The following is an 18,959-nucleotide window of genomic DNA, read 5'->3' as shown; positions in this document are numbered from 1 at the left end:
AAACAGTAAAACGAAGTCCGTAGCAATTCACAACGCAACTGTAAACGAAGTCCTTAACGTCCGTAACTATTCACAACGCAATTGTAGCGCTGGCTGGTGTCTTCTTTCGTAGAGCGCGAAGCTGTTGCGTTTGCTCTTGTTTTCGCCGTTGTTCTGGCGAGTGACCGGCAAGCACTTCACCGCGGTTCGGAGACGCGCCCGACTCGCAGAGAAAAGCTCGTAGCTCTCTTTCTAAGAACTCAATGCTCAGATACACCTAATATTTAGCTCAATCACCGTTTTTTTTTTTTACACTGTAGCTGCACCTGGTTGCGCAGCGAACTGTGCAAGCGAGTCGCGCTTTGCACTACTCAAAACTGCGTCGACAGATGGCGCTGCATGTCCGCAAAACGTCTATGGAGTCCACAGTTGTATTGCTTGTAACATGTCCAACAGTGCGGAGCTTCAAAGAATTCAGTAAAATGCTTCCTAGATTGCACTTTCCAAGGATTGCAATGGTTATTTCAAGGGAAGAAATCATTCAAGACGCTGTCCTCAAAACTGCGATCACAAAGCCGCCCCCCCCCCCCAAAAAAAAAACGCAACAACAGGACAAAGTAATTGGTGTCAGCCAAGGGGAAGAAGACCACAAGTGTAAACTCTTTAAGCAACTGTTTTTATTTTTCATTGCACTTTTTTTTTGGGCCCGTTCATCCCCTCCACAAATGCATTTAGGGAGGCCAAAGGGAAGGGGACTGTCATTGCTGCATGAAAAAAAAAAAGCACGAAGTCTTTATTTTAACGTATGCCGGGCCACTGGCCACAAACCAATGCAGACAAACCGCGTCGCGATAAAATTGTCTCTTGGCGGCGAGGCGAAGTACACAGCGCCGTCATAAACACAGCTTTTTTTCAATAGGCGCGAACACTCCAGTGAAGTGCGCACAGGCTGCGCATCATAGTAGTGGCTAATCCAATGTGGAATGTTCAGCGAACAGGCTCTTTTGGCTAGGAAAAGCAGCGGGCAAAAATGCTTCAAACAACCTTGCCTCGATGACATTTTCTTTAACACAGTCTCTAATGAACAGGATGAAAGGAACGATAAAACTTCGGTAGTTTTCTTCACATGGTAGCCGGAAAGATTTTGTTGCACATTATATATATATAGATATCTCTTTCTTCGCATTCACAGACACAAAAAATGGGGACGAAAAATTCGGGCCCAGTCGAGGGGAAAAAAATCCACGCATTGTGCACACACACATTTGCGGACACACAATGCTCGTCGTTACTATTTTTAGTCTCCCGCGTCTCGACTGATGCCCCCTTGTTATTTAAATCACCTCTTCGTCATCGACTAGTGAATACTTTTAGACATTCATTTAATGCTTTCTCTTGCAAACAACATCAAACACAAACAAAAGAACTATTATGCTGCTCTCCTTCGTCGGACCGTCTTGGCACCGAAGCATCTTCCACACCCCGAGAGTGACTTGCACGACAAACAAGTGCTGGGAGAGACTTCTGAACCTGGCAATGGAGGATGGCGGGTGGGGTGGTTGTGCCGAGGATCAATTTACATAATTAACAAACTAATAATAAACTCAGGGTTGTGGTTGTGCCGAGAATCGATTTGTATAATTAACAAACTAATAATAAACTCAGGAACACAGAAAACTTTTTTTCCCTTCCTCAACAATCACGTGCTTTCTGCGTGCACTCCTAGAGCGTACGCAGAGCCGTCCTTGAGCAGCAAATGGTGCTTGCCATTGGCTACCACCCACGTATACAAGGATATGTTACCTACAGATATCGAGCTCCACAATGAAGGCATCATCAGGCTGATCAATTTTGGCAAAATGGTGGTGGTGGAGAGGGGAAAGAAGGTTCAAAAGGAGGGTGGGGATGAATGGAAGGATTTGTTTACCCTGACCTATAATATATACTTTCTTTTGTTCCATCACAGGTTGACACCTTGAAAACCTGCAAGTAATCGCAGCAAGAAGTGCACACCGCATTTCACCAGTGCCCCTTGCAGTCTCTCAACTATTGTAACAATAATTATATAATAAATAATGTGCAACACCACTGTGGCAGCAAAAGATGGTGCTGGCAGACTCTTAGAAGAGTGAACAAAAAATAAAATGTGGCAAAGTCATCACAACGTTGTCAAGCACACGAAGAACAAAACATTAGGTCTGACCTGTGCATATAAAACTCAAGTCCGGCATTCGACAAGGCGTGGACAAACTGCACTGAACTCTAGTGTAACAGCCGTGCAGCTCTGCTGGCAATGTATTTTGACTGTAGAATACTTCGAGGTCATTGTAAGAAAGAAAACAAGGGCTCACAGATATCTCTCCTCCCAGGTCAATCTCAAAGCACAGGAGCAAACAAGTTCATTTCTTTCATTCTTCACTAAGACATTCTCGTGCCCGGCCCCTTAATTCTACGGACACTTGTGTGGCAGTAGCAGACTAATTCAAAATATGCATCTCAAATTTTTAAAAGAATAAAGTAAACATCACAACATTACCGAAGTGCCCCATGAGTATAGGCAACAAACACGCATACTGAACAATGCACGCATGCAAACACACACACAGGCTCACATCACCCAGCACATTTCACACACAGCAATTTTGGAGCCCTCACTTTTCAGAATGAGTCTTTTGCCTAAGTTCCCTACGCAGCAACCAAAGAGGAACTTCTCTTCATCACCTTTATCATTCAGTATATTCCCCCCCTCCTCCATCTTGTCCCATGAACCTATTAAGATTTTCTTGCAAGACATGTTCAGTCGACAGCTGTCCGCGCGCTCAGTCGATCCTTCGATAAGCAGTCTGCCACTACAGTGCACACAGGGGCAAAAAGTTCACACACACTCGCACACACTGCGCCAGACTGTCAGTTGCACACCTCATGAGAGTCTACCTGTGATTCTGCAGTTCCAGAGACTTGCAAATGCACTGCACACCTTCTAAAAGAGCGGAGAACCAAGTCGTTTATCGATCGGGAAGTGGGTCAGTTAAGGGAGACGTTGGGATGGGACGGTGGGACGTCACTTGAAAAAGGAATCAGAGAACAACAACAATCTGCATTGTTTTCCTGTCTCGGCACCACTCATGAGCATTTGTCCACGCAACGCTGAGCAAGCACTTTTTTTTTGTTATGTTATCCCTACAGCCACCGATGAAGGCAGAGACAAAGAATAACGAAGGAGCCGGAAACAGGCATGGCAAGTCTTCGAACACTTCTTCGCCCACTTGCAACGCTCGCTTCCTCGGGAAGAGGGGCAGTAGTTCGGCACCACCTCACTTCGTCTGTGAAGGTGCGATCAGCGTTAGTTCTTATGCATAGCCACCCCTCTTGTGCACATCACATCCGCCTCAGTTGCAGCAGCACGGCAATCACAGAAACACACAGGACAAAACAAGTGTGCACAAACACACAAAATCAGTCTCTGGAGTCAACACCACAGATACACAGAAGAGTCTGCGGCACGTTATGTTTCCCGGTTGCAAAAGAACGGGTCTTGCGAGACGAGAGAACCGTAGTTGCTCTTCACAAGTTGGCTTGGTTGTGCGAAAAGCAGAGCAGCTGCGGCTGACTGTGAAAATGGACGAGCTGCTGTGTGCTTTCATCGCCAGCCGTCTTGCCTCTCATGTTGAACGAGGGAAAAAAATAATGAAAAGAGGCAACTGATGGGAAGTAGCGAGGTGGCCGGTGATGGCCAAATGCGGAGAGTGTATGGCGAGGCCCTGTGCTTGGAGACGTTTTTTGTGCGACTTGCTTGCAGCGGCGGAAGACTTTGATGAGGCGAGAGAGCCGGGTGACGACAGACGAGGTGAAGCACTTGAATGCTGGCAACGAGAAAAGGAAGAGCCACAAAAGAAGAAAGGACAGAGAGAGATAGATGGCCAGAGCAGCTGAAGCATGCACACACCACACAACCAGTTTTCCTTCCGCCGCACGCCATCACGGACACACAACAATGAGCCTAACTGCACTGCAGCCCGTTCTTGCCTCTTCTCCAAGCTTCATTCCTTGAAAGAGGAAATGTGCGCAGGCTAGCTGTTCTGTTGTCGCTGGCTGCTGGACGACGACGAATCACAGTAGTATAGGACCCTTGTCTTCGAGTCCGAGGAGCCTTCTGTGAGAAACAAACGAAACACGCGCCACAGGTGTAAATGTGACACACTCCGCACATGAAGTATTTATTCTAATAATGCTCTTCAATCAACATTAAAATCTGGGGTTTAGAACACCAGAACTGCAGCATGTGCACATGGAATACCTAGTTATTGCAAACAAAATGTTACTCTTTAAAAATGCACAATTTACACACACAGATGAAAAGTGCCTTTTCATACATTTTTCAATGTCACGCTGGTCATCTAACGCTGGCCGACTTGGTGAATCAAGAGGCAAATGTTATGACAGCAATGCTATGGTATTCGTCAAACCACACGGTTAAGCACAAGGAAGCTCAACAGGGCCAAAGCCAAGGCGAAATTCATCCATAATCCTTTACCATGGCACGCCTGTTCATATCTTCGTTTTCACACGTAAAATCACACGAAGAAATTGCGGATGGTCAGAATGAGGTAACGCGCTTTTCATAACACATCACTTCAAAAGTGGTATGAATTTTTTTTTTGCAAAAGTAACATGAACAATTTTTTGTTTGTCAACTGTTCATAACCTGGCACAAATACGTATGCAAGTCTGCTTACCTTTTTCATAGCTCTGGCAGGCTCTCACCCACTCTACAAAGAAAAAAAGAAAAAGTCCTTTCAAGTCACAGACAGCATTGAAGGATTATGGAATGCAAAGACTACACATAAAAAGCTTGCATCTGGAACTTATCAGTTTTCACTATCACCTGAACATGCAAAACATTTAAGCAGTTTGCAGTCATCATGCTAACAAAGGTCACAATGGGCCCTGCCTTAAACTTTGAAAAGTAGTAACGCTGAAAGAAAAAAATAGTAGATCCCACACATGGGGTGAATCGCGTGAAGCAGTCAGCTGGCGCAGCCTATGCCATTTTTCTCACTTTGAGCCAAGTTTTACGAGGTGCCTTGACGTTTGTGTGAATATAGTTAGACGTGTGCTACCAAGCACACCGAGAATATTGGCGTCTAAAGGGTAGCTCGTGGTTGAGCTATCCTTTGAGCACTCACGTTAAAGCAGAGACAACACTTGCACCGTGACTGGCATCATCCTCCCATGATGTTTTGAACGGTATTTTTTAAGGTGGTTGGAAGAACTGGGGTGTCTATTGACTGCCAGAAAATCCTCGCTTGATCAGCGATTATTTAACTGCCAATATACTCTTAAATAGCATTGGTACATAGTGCATGATCTCAAGCCTACAAAACACAGCCCTCTAATATCCGGCGACACCTGACCGTCGGTTGGGCAACGGTTCCTGGTGTTCTTGGATGTCGCTCGGCTTTGAATAGCTCCTGCTGCATTCTGCATTGGGCACACTCTACTGAGTCAAGCTTTCATGTGGCATGCTTCTCGTAGAGCTCCAGACAATCAGTGAAGACCGAAGTGAACTGTCTAGAAGCTGGACACATTGAGAATCTAACCCCTGCTTCGCTGCAGGCAGCATAATGTCCCGATGATTCTCCATCATAAGCGCAAGGCAAATGATCAAAACACGCTAACTACACCAAATAATGCACAGCACAAAAAGCTTTGTAAACGTAAATGCCATGCTGTCCCCGACTGATGTCACGTGCAAGTTATGTAGACTCTAGTGGTGCAGAGCTGCACACCATCTCGCAGCACGCAGGTACGTGCCATACGTGTCTCGAGGAGAAGATTTCACGACGCACAAGATAGAGACAACACATAATTCTTGTCATAGCCTGCCAATCGTGTTGTATATTTATGCCTACCTATGGCAATTGGGACCTAAACTTGGCAACGTTGAACACTAGAACCTTATCTAGTGAAGCAAGTCTAGCACTAATCGAGGAGTTAGAGGGCATTAAATGGGATGTAATAGGGCTCAGTGAGCTTAGGAGGACAGATGAGGCCTATACAGTGCTACAGACCGGGCACGTCCTTTGCTATCAGGGCTTGGCTGACAGAAGAGAACTGGGAGTGGGGTTCCTTATCCACAGAAACATAGCTGGCAACATAGAAAAATACTATGGTATAAGTGAAAGGGTCGTACAGCTTTCGGAGCTGATTAATAAGTGTAAGGTATGTGATGTAAGAAGATATAACATGGAGAGAATCGAACACGCTCTGAAGTACAGAGGAAGCATCAAAGCAGTGAAGAGAAAACTTGGGATAGGCAAAAACCAGATGTATGCACCAAGGAACAAACAAGGAAGACAAAGTAACTACTAATATGAATAGAATAGTAAAACTAGCGGAGGAGTTTTACAGATCTGTAAAACTCCTCCGCTAATTTTACTATCCTATCCATATTAGTAGTTACTTTGCCTTCCTTGTCACAATAGAGCCAGGACGTCAGTGGCTAGATAGAAACATTCAAAATGCAGCAATGCTACCAAGGTTTTCTGACTTGGAGCACTTTGAAGCAGCAGTATTTTCCATCTAGGAGCACTTTGGAGCACGTAATTTTAAATCTGGGAGCATTCTGGAGCGGCTAACTTGACATCTCGGGGTACACCCACTGAAGAAGCAAGTTGCATTTATATTCAAGGACATGAATAATTATTTTGAGCCTCTTCTCAAGAGCTAGAGATATAAAATATTTCTATTCATTGCAAATATCAAGGAGCCAATCATCTTAGGAGCACTCCTTATTTCACTCAATGATGCGAGAATAATTGCATCATGCTGTTCCATAGGCATGTGCAGGGTTCCCCTTCAGGGGGGAGGGGGGCAAGCAAGGTTTCATTGCAACAACCCCCACACGCAGTTATTGAATGTATGGAGTAGGGTACCCTCACAGGGTACCTTATGCTTAAGAAAACTCTGAGGCAAAAGCCATATTGTTTTTATTGCGATAACATATGAACATTCGCAACTATATTTACCTGTCGTTGTTATGTTTTGTTGATATGTGCACGAGCGGGAGTGGCGAACGAGGCGGAAACGGAAATAAAAAGTGCCTGCCTATCTTCATAGCACAGAGGGCGCATGCGATATCATCCCGCATGCCACTCGAGCTACTTGAGCAGAGGGAACCCACCACCCATCTTGAGGGTGCATGAAGAAATGCAGAAGGAGGGGGGGGTGGGGTGTGTGATTGTGTCTTTAGAGCAGGGACTGTGAACTTTAACTTAGGGCACGATCGCCGACACATGCGCTATTCCGGCAAGTATTACAGATGGCTTGTAGGCTTATATACCGTTGCATGTGTTGTACTCTCAACACGAACCGACTGTGCAATTAGTGGTTCGTTTCCTCGAGGGGCAATAGAAGGGGCATACATTGAGCCTTTATTGCAAGGCGACCGCGCAGTTGTGCCATTCTAGAGGTCCAGTCGTACACGCCGTTCCTTCCATACGTGCATCGACGTGCAAGAGGTGTTCTAGGGGTCTCTAGTCATCCAAGCTGCCACATGGATATCGAACACAGAGCATGCATAACTTCTTTTGCGCGTGGAGATAATGTGCGGACCTTCAAAATGCAAACCCACCACAAGTGCTTCTCGCAGATGACGCCAAATTGTATCTTTTTGGACCTAACATTGCATAACCCAACAGAGCATTGTTTACAGGGACAATGGTCACTCCAGGTGCTGACGCGATTTTCTTGTTGTCAGTTATCTAAACGCGAAGTAGACGTTAATAGCACAGAATGTTTACGAGCAATCTTCTGAAGCCTGGAGAAAGAGTGAGTGCTAGCAAGTGCGCCCTGACAGCAATGCAGCCTCCTCCTCCCCCCCCCCCCCCCAATGAAGTAACGTGAAGCAATCAATATGATACCGAGGCGTTTATTTTTTCACCGTCAGCTGTTTACCCTGGAAAGCGAGGGGCGAACGCGTAACATGGCCTAGCCGCTTCACAGTGGGCCTTCGGACACCAGGGCCATGAGCGATGGGCCCACTGCTGAAAAATGAGTGCATAAAATCGAATTGCCGCTGTTCCGACAAGGAGGCATGCTTTTATTGATGAGATGATATTTTTTTAAAAAAAGGATCCAAAACATTTGAGTTCTAACCCAAACGAAAGGATAGGATCGTCCAGGGAGATTTACTGCAAGAGCGATTACAAACGTCGACGTGCTGGAGGAAGGAATCGTGAAAATTTTCTTCTGGATGAATATCCATGGATAAAGTATATTTGAAAAAATGTGCCAATGCGTTCCCACTGTTCACGTGTTCTGTGTACGCAAAGGATTAAAAATTAGGTCGTGACGTCCAGAAATAAATGCGACAGACATTCTGGTGGCACACGTGTGCAGTTATCAGAGACAATTGCTCTAGTTACGTACAAAGCAGCTCTTCAAACAAGTTATCAGCAGCTTTCCCTGAACGAACTTTCGCCGATGAATCACCGCCTCAGTTTAAAGCTGGCAATCTGAATAAAAAAAAACGCCATGAGCCCCTAGCTATGGAAAGCACGTTTGGCTGTTCAGCCAACTTGCACAACAACAACAGATTCGGCACCAACCATATAGTATCGTGGATTACCTGGGACGCACGAGCAACGTTTGTTTATTTTAGGTTAAGTTGTCACTTTGGTGGGCCCGAGAACAAGCTGCCCAAGTTTTGACACACCGCCGTGGCTATTGCCAGTGACGGGACTCTCCCAAATCAGACTGATGCTGTTTAATCTCTGCTTGTTACCAATTTAGATGACGGCCCTTTTTGTTACATCTGTACTTTCATTTTCCGAATTTCCTCCTGAACCCGCATATAACAAAATCCCCTTTATAACAAATTTTTTCAGGAATTCATCAATTTTGTTACATCAAGGTTTAACTGTATAAAAATTATTACAAAATAAAAATTATTTTCATTTTACAGCTTTAAATAGCAATGCTTAAAGTATTCTGTAGTTAAATTATATAAAATGCAACTTCAATGGATACTTATATATGTCAAATTTTTCATATGCCACAGAAGCAAGGACCTCGGAACAAAAAACACACTTCAGAACATCGTAGCATACTGTGTTACCTCTCTGTTGAAGATAGAACTTACATCACCAAGGCGAGAAAGAATGAAGTGAGAGCTGTTGCAACGACTTCGCACTCTCTGCCAGCAGCGACAAGACAATTGGTTCTAGCATAAAATACGTTAAACAAGACGGTGCTACAGTTTTTATGCCGAAATCTACGTTTACCGTGAGTACTTGACAACCGGCATTAAGGGGAGACGCTCCTCGAAAGCACTTTTTTTTTGTTATTCAACTTAGAGCTTCAGAAATTGGACCACTGATGCAGTTTTTCCTCCTGATTCCAAATCTGTAATCAGTTTTTACATAAGTGCAATAGTTTGGGAGTTGTGTTTCAAGTAATGGTGAAACTTGATAAGTTTTCCGGGAACTTTCGCGCATACTAAATGTTCATGCAGAGAGTTGTTCAATGGCTCCTTTTGCTCCCTATTAGCCATAGAGTGCCGATATCTAGCTAGAAATTGTGCTCCAACTTTGAAACTATGAAAAAAACATCTGTGTAGCAAAGTACCCTTTTTTTTCCACTCGACCACCATTAAATTTATTAATAGATATTTACAGCTGATAGGTTGTGCTGATTCAAGTAGATATCGGCACCCTACGCACTCTCCTCAATGTGTGTGCCAAATTTCGTCGTCGTATGACCATTCTAAGTGCCCGAAACACTTCCCGCAAAAAATGCAAATTGGCCAAAATTGCGAAATGAGAAAAACGCGTTTGAAAGTTTGAAAGTCTGTATTTACAAAAATGAAAAACGCAGTAGCACGAAACTTGTGCTGAACACATACACACATGTCCAGAGGGAATATCAGTTGTCTAAAACTCTCCAGCACCGTAGGTTTTCCCTTCCCGGCTGGTGCGGCAGGACTCTTCCACCCGGGCCCTCTTGGCTGCACTGCGACGGTGTGCCCTCGCCTCAGCGGTCTGACGCACATTCATCTTGTGCATGCGCATGCTGTCTCGGCGGTCGCTGAGGGTAACCAGGGCCTCCGAAGGAAGCACCCCAAGCTCTTCCAGCACCTTTTCAAAGCTCGCGTGGCCCCGGTTGAACCACAGGACTGCAATGGCTGTGGCTGTTTCCACAGCAGTCCGGGAAGCAAACCGGGTCTTTGGACACAGCAGCCATATTTTGCTGTTCAGGGACTCGGCCGCGTTCTGTGTCTTGCCGTGGAGGCACCGGGCAAGCAGCTTCGCATCTGTGAGACGCTTGTAGATTGGGAGGACTGCCAAACCCTGGGCCTTGGTCAGGAGGGGGGTGTGGCACGGTGCAGGCTGGCCCTGCGCCTCAGCACGTCGGTGCTTGCACCACGAGTCTGGGCCTGCAGGACAGAACTTGTGACTTCCAGCACCGTCTGTTGAGCACGAGTGCAAACATGAGGCCCATATGGCAGTGTACATCTTGTGGACATTTCCCCGATTGTTCACAATGGCCACCTGAAAGTAAGTTTGAAGCTTCTGGATGGTGGTCTCCTTCAGCTTCTCCCCTCGTGGAAGTGGCGTTGGCAGCTTCCGCAGGCCGGTGCCCAGACGTTTCGCCACGTGGTTGGTGCACTCCTCTTTTTCAATTGGAGTGTCAGGGTACACGTTGGCATCACAGACCCCGTTGTAGGCCTTGCTGTCTCCATCGCTTAGGAAGATGGTGAACCGCAGGGGTGTCTCATAGTCCACAGTCCTCTGCCAAATGCGCACTGCAGCTTCGGCCTCCATGGCATGCGAAGAACAGTCGCAATTCTTCTCACAAACGGGATGATGAAACGCCTGCCATGTTTCTTCATCGCCTCCCATGTCGTTATGCAAACTGCACGCCAGGCAGAAGTTGGAAAGCACTTCATAGTCCAGGCACAAACCAGTGTCCAAGGACACTACAGTTCCCACACCATTGTGGCTTTTGTGGCCTCTTTTTTGCCATGTGCCGTCAAACATGACTGGCACGTCACTGTTACCAGCCACCTCTTTGGTGACGCTGCGTGCCCTTTGCATGTTTTCACAGACAGCCTTCACTGCCGCACTGTGAATCTTTTTGCCGATAGCATGGAAGGTCTTATGGTGCATAGGGTTTGGCAATCCAACTACTGCACAAAATCGTGAAAGTTGCTCATGCCCGATACCGACGGCACGCGCTGCAAGCACCACTTTCAGGTTCACGGCAAAGGCGTCACGCGAACTCCCGCTGTCGTAGCTTCTGCTTGCACCGCGGCCGCCATCTGACGCGACCCGCTTCGACGAGTACGCGGACGAAAGGATGCTCTCCGAGCACTCCGCATTCTCGCAGTGTAGCTCCAGAAACGCCGAAAGGCCTTTCCGCTTTTTATTCGGTGCCCGAACTGCGAGTTTACTCTCGTGACAAACGGGGCATGCCGCGCCTGCGACGACGGCCGTCAATGCACCCAACTCGCACAGCACTACGCTTTCGGCACGATCGGCATTCGGCCTGACGTCGTTTTCGAATAACGCGATCTTTTTCTGCGATGCACTCACAAAATTCACTGCAGCGTTGATCTCGTCGTCGCAGTTGCCATGGTCGACGTTGCCGTGGTCGATGTTAGGCCTACCGGCCGCTGGCCCGTCGCGGACATTTTCGTTGGCGGTGGCTTTCTTGTACGTCCTCCGCCGCTTCCCTCTGAACTTGTTCTTACTTCTGTATTTCCGATGGTCGGCAACGGCCTTTTTCGGGCTTGCCATCGCACGAAAACAGCGAAAAATAACTCCGGAAAACAGTGAAGCGAACTACGGCAAGAAAACACGGGTGCTGTCAGCCAATGGCGGCCCTGCGTTAGTGGCGCGCGGTTTGAAACGGCGGGAAAAGACTGTTTTTGTTGCTTTTTTTTTAGATTTTTCGTGAACGTACGAGACTTCAAGAACCGGGATCGTGGAGAGTAAGGACAACTCTACACGAGCCAGCGGCCGCAATATGGCGGACAGCTCTCTTCGCGGCCCCGCGAGCACGCGAACAGCAGCCCGTTTTGTGTAAATTTCGTGATGCCGCGCGTCACTGCCGCTCACTCAGACGCGTTTTTCACTGACTTCTGATGCTTATTTCGCTGTGATATTTTCAGATGTCAAAATATAATGTATAAAGATGATAAAGCAACAAAAAACAGAAAAGGTGAAATTTGGAAAAAAAACGCGACTTTTCGACCCGCGTCTCCCCTTAAAGGCAGCATGCATTTCGTGACTGGCTTGTTTTTCAGTATGTGGCAAATTCGCAACACTTTGCAGTAAATAGTTAAATGTGATATTTCCAAGGGTGGTTAATGGGACACTAAAAGCAATATTAAGGTGATGTGCCAGCCAATGCAGTTCCAGAAATCTTGTTGTGCTTTTTTGATGAAAATAAATGGTTGCTAAAGAGAAAATCAGCGTTTCAAGGGTCCACGTGCCTCTACCAAATGAATGAACAGAACAAAAATGTCAAATGAGTAATGGATGACATCAACAGCTGGGCAGTGAGCACTCCACAGCAGAGATATCAAACTTTCGGTTTTTGCTTTACAAGGACATCTTATTAGTGCACCTTTGGTGCAGCCAATCGTCGAATGCAACTAGAATGTAGAGTCAATACCGATAAAGGCCGGACTCGAAAAACCCCCTGGTGCAGTGGCATTTCATATCCTCTTGCTTCAATAAATGATATGAACAACTTAGCCATACAACAGCTGCATGACCCCAGTGCAGCCACTGCAGTCTAAGGAGACTGACTGACAGTGCCGAGATACGTAAGCAGGTAGCTTGATGATGATTGGTAAGGTTTTGTGGCCAAAGGGCCATGAGTGGCCGTACATGCCAACTTGAATAATGTGTGCCCTGATGTAGAGAATAACCAAGATAGGTCGAATGCACTGATTAGTTTCTTCAAAGACCTGCTGATTGATTACCTACCCCTCTAAATGCTTCCTTCAAATGACATATGTCTCCGAAAGACTACAAAGCTAGAAAATGAAAGAGACTACAGACCAAGTGATTCACTGCAATAAATACAGCCGAACCTTTTCATAAAAGACACTGATATAAGAGGCAAATGGGTATAAGAGACAACAGAATTGCTGCCTGAAGCCTGCCTCTTACAAAGGGGTTCAACTGTATACATATGCCTTTTTAACATGCACTTACAACTCTTTGCACTCTTATGTGGGGACGAATCCTTCCCTAGGAAGTGACGTTTACATACGAGGCTTGCCTAAGTACTAACGCAAGGGCCGATGTAAAAGAAAGGAAGCAATAGGAGAAGGCTCGAGAGGTGCTCACCCCAGTCCAGGAAGTCCACCACGTCCCTATGGTTAAACCTGCCCAGCTCTTCCGGCCGCCCATCAAAGCGAGGAGGAGCCACAACGGTGGGAGCTGCAGTTGCCATGGCAGCAGGCTCTCCCCCTTCCCTAAGAGTTCCCCCTGAAGGCACACATTGGAACTGGCTGTTCAGACTCATTTGCACTAGCTGCTCATTCACATCAAAACCAAAAGTTATCTGGCTAAGCATAGAGGGTGGTGTGCCGCAAATGTCGTCCAGGAGCACAACTGCAGGGCTGCTTGACCTGTTGCTCTCGCCACCGTGATAACACTCCGTGGAGTACGACGAAACATTCTCACGTACACTACCACTGCTCACTGCAGTCACGGTCGAATCACCTGCTGTGGGTGTAGCTACAGTCGTGGCAGTCGCAGCCGGAGTCTCTGTTCCTTGACTAGTAGGCTGAACTGCCGTTTGTTGCGAAGGCACTACTACGGCTGTCGAGTTCTCTGCCCCCACTGACAAATTTGGCGCAGCGGCACCACCACACCCACCACCACTGTTTCCACTAGTCCCGCCACGGCCCTGTCGGCAAGACATGCGCGCAATGTCTGCATAAGACGTCTGCAAGATCATGGTGGCAGCCACGCCACTGCCGCTACTCACTGGCAGCGAGTGGACGCTGTCCAGGTCAGAGTTCTCTGGAGAGGACGGCTCGGAAGGCGGCGCCGAGCCGGTGTAATTGTGCTGGCGGCCGCCCCCCACCGCGGTGGCGGGGGGCTCTTGGTGGATGCTTGGTGCGCCAACGCTGTTGCGCTGTTGATGCTGCTGCGGCGGTTGTGGCTGCGACAGGCTCTCTAGGGAATGCACACCGGGTCTTCGCACTGTTGATTCGTGGACCACTCCATTGCCGGTAACAGTTCCATGCGAGCTGCCGAATCCCGTCCCACTGCTGCCGCCACCTCCTCCTCCTCCGAGCGGCCTGTGGAAGCCCTCGTACACGGTGGTTGCTGCTTTCTTGAGCTGAGCTCTTCGCCTCGGCTTCTTCGTGACTAGCCTGAACTCAGACTCCTGAATTTGGTCAACGTCTGAGTAGGACGACAGATCCACCCTGTAGCACCCGGCAAGCTCGGTCTCCGTGCCATAGTCGGAGTAGAAGCTCGGTGAGAAGGAGCGCTCCTTCTCATTCGGGCTGCCGCCACCACCGCCTCCACAGAGAGGAGTATCCTCGAAGACGGCTCGTCGATGCGAGGAGTCAAAGTTGTTGTTGATTACGTCCTCCGACAGGCCCTCCTGTGTCGCCTCTTTTTCCTCAGCCTGGCCTGGTGGCGGACTCGACAGGGAGTTTTTAGCACCGCTAGAGTTGGACGAAGATGAGGCCGTCCCCTTGCGCACGTTTTTGCCCTTGCGGTTCTCTGTGGCCACACTGTTGCCCCCATTGTTTGAGCTGTTTGGTGCTCCGCTCTTGTCATCGGAGTAGATGTATGCTAGTAGGGTGTCAATGGAGTCACTGCCACGGTGGCCTGTCATCTGCTCGGCCATCACGGTAGGATCCACGTGATTGCGGGACCTCTTGCTCTTCCTTGCAGAGTAGGAGCCATTGTTGCTGTGAAGCTCCCCATCACGAATCCGACTCTGTGCAATGGCAGTCACTGTTCCCGTGTCACCTGCGCATTGCAGAGAGGACAACATGCTCCAGTAATGCAAGCGGTAACTCTGCTGGACAGTACCGCTACTTCTATTGCCGCAGAGCCAGCATTCTCTTCCACGTAACAAAAGCTGTGGTGATGTTCCTTAAACCTATCTTCTTAAAGCTATCTTGAATTTGGTGCCTGACTAAAGCGTAGTCGCATGTCAAAGGGCAACCAGTTGCAAATGCAGCAAAACAGATTTAGCCAAGTAGCATTTGCATCCAAAAGCTTCTTTAGACAAAGGACTTCTCAACTGAACCAGTTACTACGTACTACATGCTTAATGCACGTAATTTTGCATGCCCGGAAAGCTTACTGACCAACACGTGAACTAGTGCTCGTTCAGAGATTTTTATGAATTGTGCACTCATCAAGCATGTAACTAAATATTCACACTACTTTAGCTTGCGCACGAGGTGAGACACTGCCCTTGAAAAGTTTTGTTTCTGGATTTTGATAAAACTTGGAGAGGTCATGTATATTTATGTGCCAATTTTAAATACACAATCATTTTGCTTGTTTATGGTGTAATTTTTAAATACAAAATATATCATGCGCTTTATGAGGGGCAAGATTTTTCTTAGCGGATAGCTACAAAGTAAATTAGCATATCAATAATCTGGAATAAGAGCTGATCACAGTGCACTGCAATCAGCTCCAACTACAGAATATTGTGACATTGATTGATATGTGGGGTTTAATGTCCCAATGCCCCCATATGATTATGATGCAGAATATTGTGATATGCTAATTTACTTATTAACTTCAGAAAAGAACACGCTCCCTCAAAGGCTCAATAAATAGTTTGCATTTTAGAAACTACACTTTGTAAAATAAACAATATAAATTGCCTATTGAAATCGTCACACAAATAGACATAAAGGCACCAAGTTTCATCTAAGTTGATAAAAAAGTAAATAAAATATTTTAATTGCCATGTCTTCCCATAACCCATCAATACACATAATGCTCTTTGACAAGTGGCGATGAGCACGCAAAAAAGACGTGCCGCCACTGCTGTGCCAATCTCATCCCCCAGGAAAACCTCGCCTGGTCAAACAAAAACAGAACTGCTAATGGTCTCCAGTACCTCATCTGAAAATGTATGCAAAGATCTTGGGCAGGCTGCAACAACTGCTTAACTACAGCCACTGTTGGTCAAACGCTTTGCCTTACCCTCACCACAAAACGTTGCCGGTTCAGCTGCTTCCTAAAAGCAAGATCTTTTTTTAACAAACTGCTCTTATAGTTCCAAGAAAGCAAGGAGGATATAAAGAGGTCATTAAGAAAAGGGCCGCAAAATAATATAGACATTGAAAGGGAGCTTGGCACACGACACGACACTTTCACCCCAGCTCTGTTCGTTAAAATGCTACCACTGCAACCTTGCCCTTGTTCCCCATACGTCCAAGGCCTTGAGAAGCCACCGTGGAAAGCCATCACCTACCTAAGATTAAGACGAATTCGGGAAAGCACGCAACAATTGTGCACAAATTGTGGGCAAAATGTACACCCACCTATATACAATGTAACCATGCTAATTCGAATTTCAGCCATACTGAAAATTTGTTCAAACGAAACTGTGCACCAACTAAAGAGAGCTCATTTTATTAAAGCCCTCAAGTACCTATGTGGTATGGTGTGCTGGCATAAGTCGTACCACATGCTGCTGGCTAGGCACTTATGATCGCATTGTGCAAGCCAGCAGGGATGCAATACCAAGGGTATGTGCAAGAGAGCTATACGGCTTGAACAGTCCGAGCGTTAGAACCAGGAGATGTCAAATTATCGAAATTCTCCATACACCTTTTTACCGCGCTACTTCCAAACCTCAGTGACACAAATGTCATTGAGTTGACCAAGTGGTGCTACATCTGGCTGTCGCTTGTCAGCCCTGCTTACATGTTTCCAAGTGCCCCTCGAGCACCAATGGAACGCACCCAGCGCGGGTGACTAGAAGGTGCCGTGCCGGTAAATGGTACAGGGACGAATTTTTCTCGCTGCTGCTTTGGCGTCGGTCGCTCTCGCAGCGTGCGGAGGATGTTGTCGAAGTGCCTGTGTGCGATTTGCAAAGACTTTGTTAAATCGAGGTAACTGACGTGCTAACTCTAATCTCCCTAAAACGCTTGCCACTCATTTTCTCAGATCAACAAATTTCAAGTCCAAAGGGGCCCTGCAACACTTTCCAAGTAGCCATAGGATGAATTCAGTAACGGAGCTTATTGCCTTCTACACAAACCACGGCAAAATATTTTACAATCAGTCCAGTGCGAGCACAGTTAGAAAGATTTGCCACACCCTGCAATTGCCTTCCTATTCTCTTGTCCCAAGGGCAGCACTAGAAGCTAAGCAGGGAGAGCTGAAAGCTTTGCCACGTGCGCACCTCTTGATCTTGACCAGTTTTTCTCTTTTTATTCTTCTTTGAACGCACAAGCTGTGGCTGTCTGCAGCAAGCCTCAATAACTTCCGACCATGCCATGTCCAAATCGGACAATGGCACGATACTTGAGCCTGTGACGCATCTATTCCGGGTTATGTAGTAGCATTCAAAGAGACAAAAGAAAGCGATTATTAGCTGACTGAAAACTTAACGTACATTCTAGGCCATGTGCTGCGCTATATCATTTGGCTCGAGTATTCTCAGGAGCCTTGACTACCAATCAGCATTTTCTGACCATCCTCAAAAAGTGTTGCAGGGCTCCTTTAATGTTCAAGCTTGAGATCAACAAAGCAGCATTGTCACACACTGCTAAAACATTGCCGCTTACTTTATTGACAGTCTGCCCATTTGGAAACAACATACTCTTTATTGCAAGAACTATAGACGACTAAAAAAAAGCAAAATATCTAGTGCTGAACATTAAGGCCTATGCTAACCGAACACAATGGTAGGAGTGTACTTATATTCAAATGATATGAATATTCGAACGAGTATCACTGTGGGCAAATATACTTAATTCAAATTTAAATTGTTGGTAATTTCAAAGTATTGGACATAAATGAACAGGTGTATTAGTTGGCATGTAACACACTGTAGAGATGGTTCACAGCAGCAAAATGACGCTGTGCCGTGAAAACACCTACACAGTGGAAACGCACACTGCCGCGAAGCCCCACTTCAATGTTAAACGTATTACTCCCACATCGATTCATAATTTTTCAAATTTGAAAGCTTCCAATACTGAATAAGTATAGTAAATCAAAGGCACATATATGCAACTACTTTGTGTGATTGTAAAGACTGCCCTATTGAGTCCAACTGGATATGTTAGGTGTGCCATAAATATAACGAAGCAGCACACAAATTAGCAACTAAGCTCAATTACTGAAGAACAAAAGCCAGATGTTATACGAGACAATGTTTCAGAAGCAGTTGCTGCTGAAATGCATTGAATTAAAGACTGGTATTATGCCTCTATATTAGGCATTTTCCCGCATCAAATGGAAACATTCACGTCGCTGTTGCCGTGCACAACGTTGCCCCACTTTACAGCGCGGCTGTCGACGCTAGTAGCAGCAGAGTGAAAATAGCGTGAACTACAGCAGCAACGGCCACTGAACGATTTCCTGCCATGGCCTCAGAGATGGCAGGCGTGCTTGGTTTAACTGGGCCCTGCTAGATGGCACGGCATGTCCAGTTTAACGTGGTGAAGCTCAAACTTTTGAACCACTTGCGCCCTTCCACATAGTAACATCTGGCAGTACTTTTCTCCATGAATTAAACAGACACGAACAAGCAGCATTTTATTACGCTCCTTGATGCACGGGAATTTCATTATTTAGTGTAGCTAGTTTGATTACTAGTGATAGTAGTAGGCGGTACCTTTCACGTCATCGGAATTACTTTGCGCGGAATTATCATCGGAATTACTGTGGCGCACGTGTTCTCGTGCATTTATCTTAACTTCTTGGTGAGTAGGGCACTGCTGTTGATAATATTGTAGCGTT

General features: G+C 46.5%; 1 protein-coding gene across 4 annotated transcripts in view; it reads right to left on the bottom strand.

Moving 5' to 3' along the window:
- Positions 1 to 634: 634 nt before the first annotated feature.
- The window catches only part of LOC119163671 (uncharacterized), a 58,017-nt gene continuing 39,692 nt past the window's right edge, over positions 635 to 18,959 (bottom strand). For 3 of the 4 annotated variants that reach the window (XM_075888983.1, XM_075888981.1, XM_075888984.1), the window contains 4 exons: positions 16,914 to 17,066; positions 13,341 to 14,987; positions 4,716 to 4,748; positions 635 to 4,132 (listed from right to left, as the gene is read on the bottom strand). In XM_075888983.1, the coding sequence (XP_075745098.1) occupies positions 4,050 to 4,132; positions 4,716 to 4,748; positions 13,341 to 14,987; positions 16,914 to 17,066 (1,916 nt within the window). In that variant the 3' untranslated portion in view covers positions 635 to 4,049. The remainder of the gene's footprint in view (positions 4,133 to 4,715; positions 4,749 to 13,340; positions 14,988 to 16,913; positions 17,067 to 18,959) is intronic. The other variant, XM_075888982.1, reaches the window with a different exon arrangement.

This window comes from Rhipicephalus microplus, chromosome 3, assembly GCF_043290135.1.
Source record: "Rhipicephalus microplus isolate Deutch F79 chromosome 3, USDA_Rmic, whole genome shotgun sequence".
Taxonomy (NCBI): domain Eukaryota; kingdom Metazoa; phylum Arthropoda; class Arachnida; order Ixodida; family Ixodidae; genus Rhipicephalus; species Rhipicephalus microplus.
This window is presented reverse-complemented; position numbering and strand designations above follow the sequence as displayed.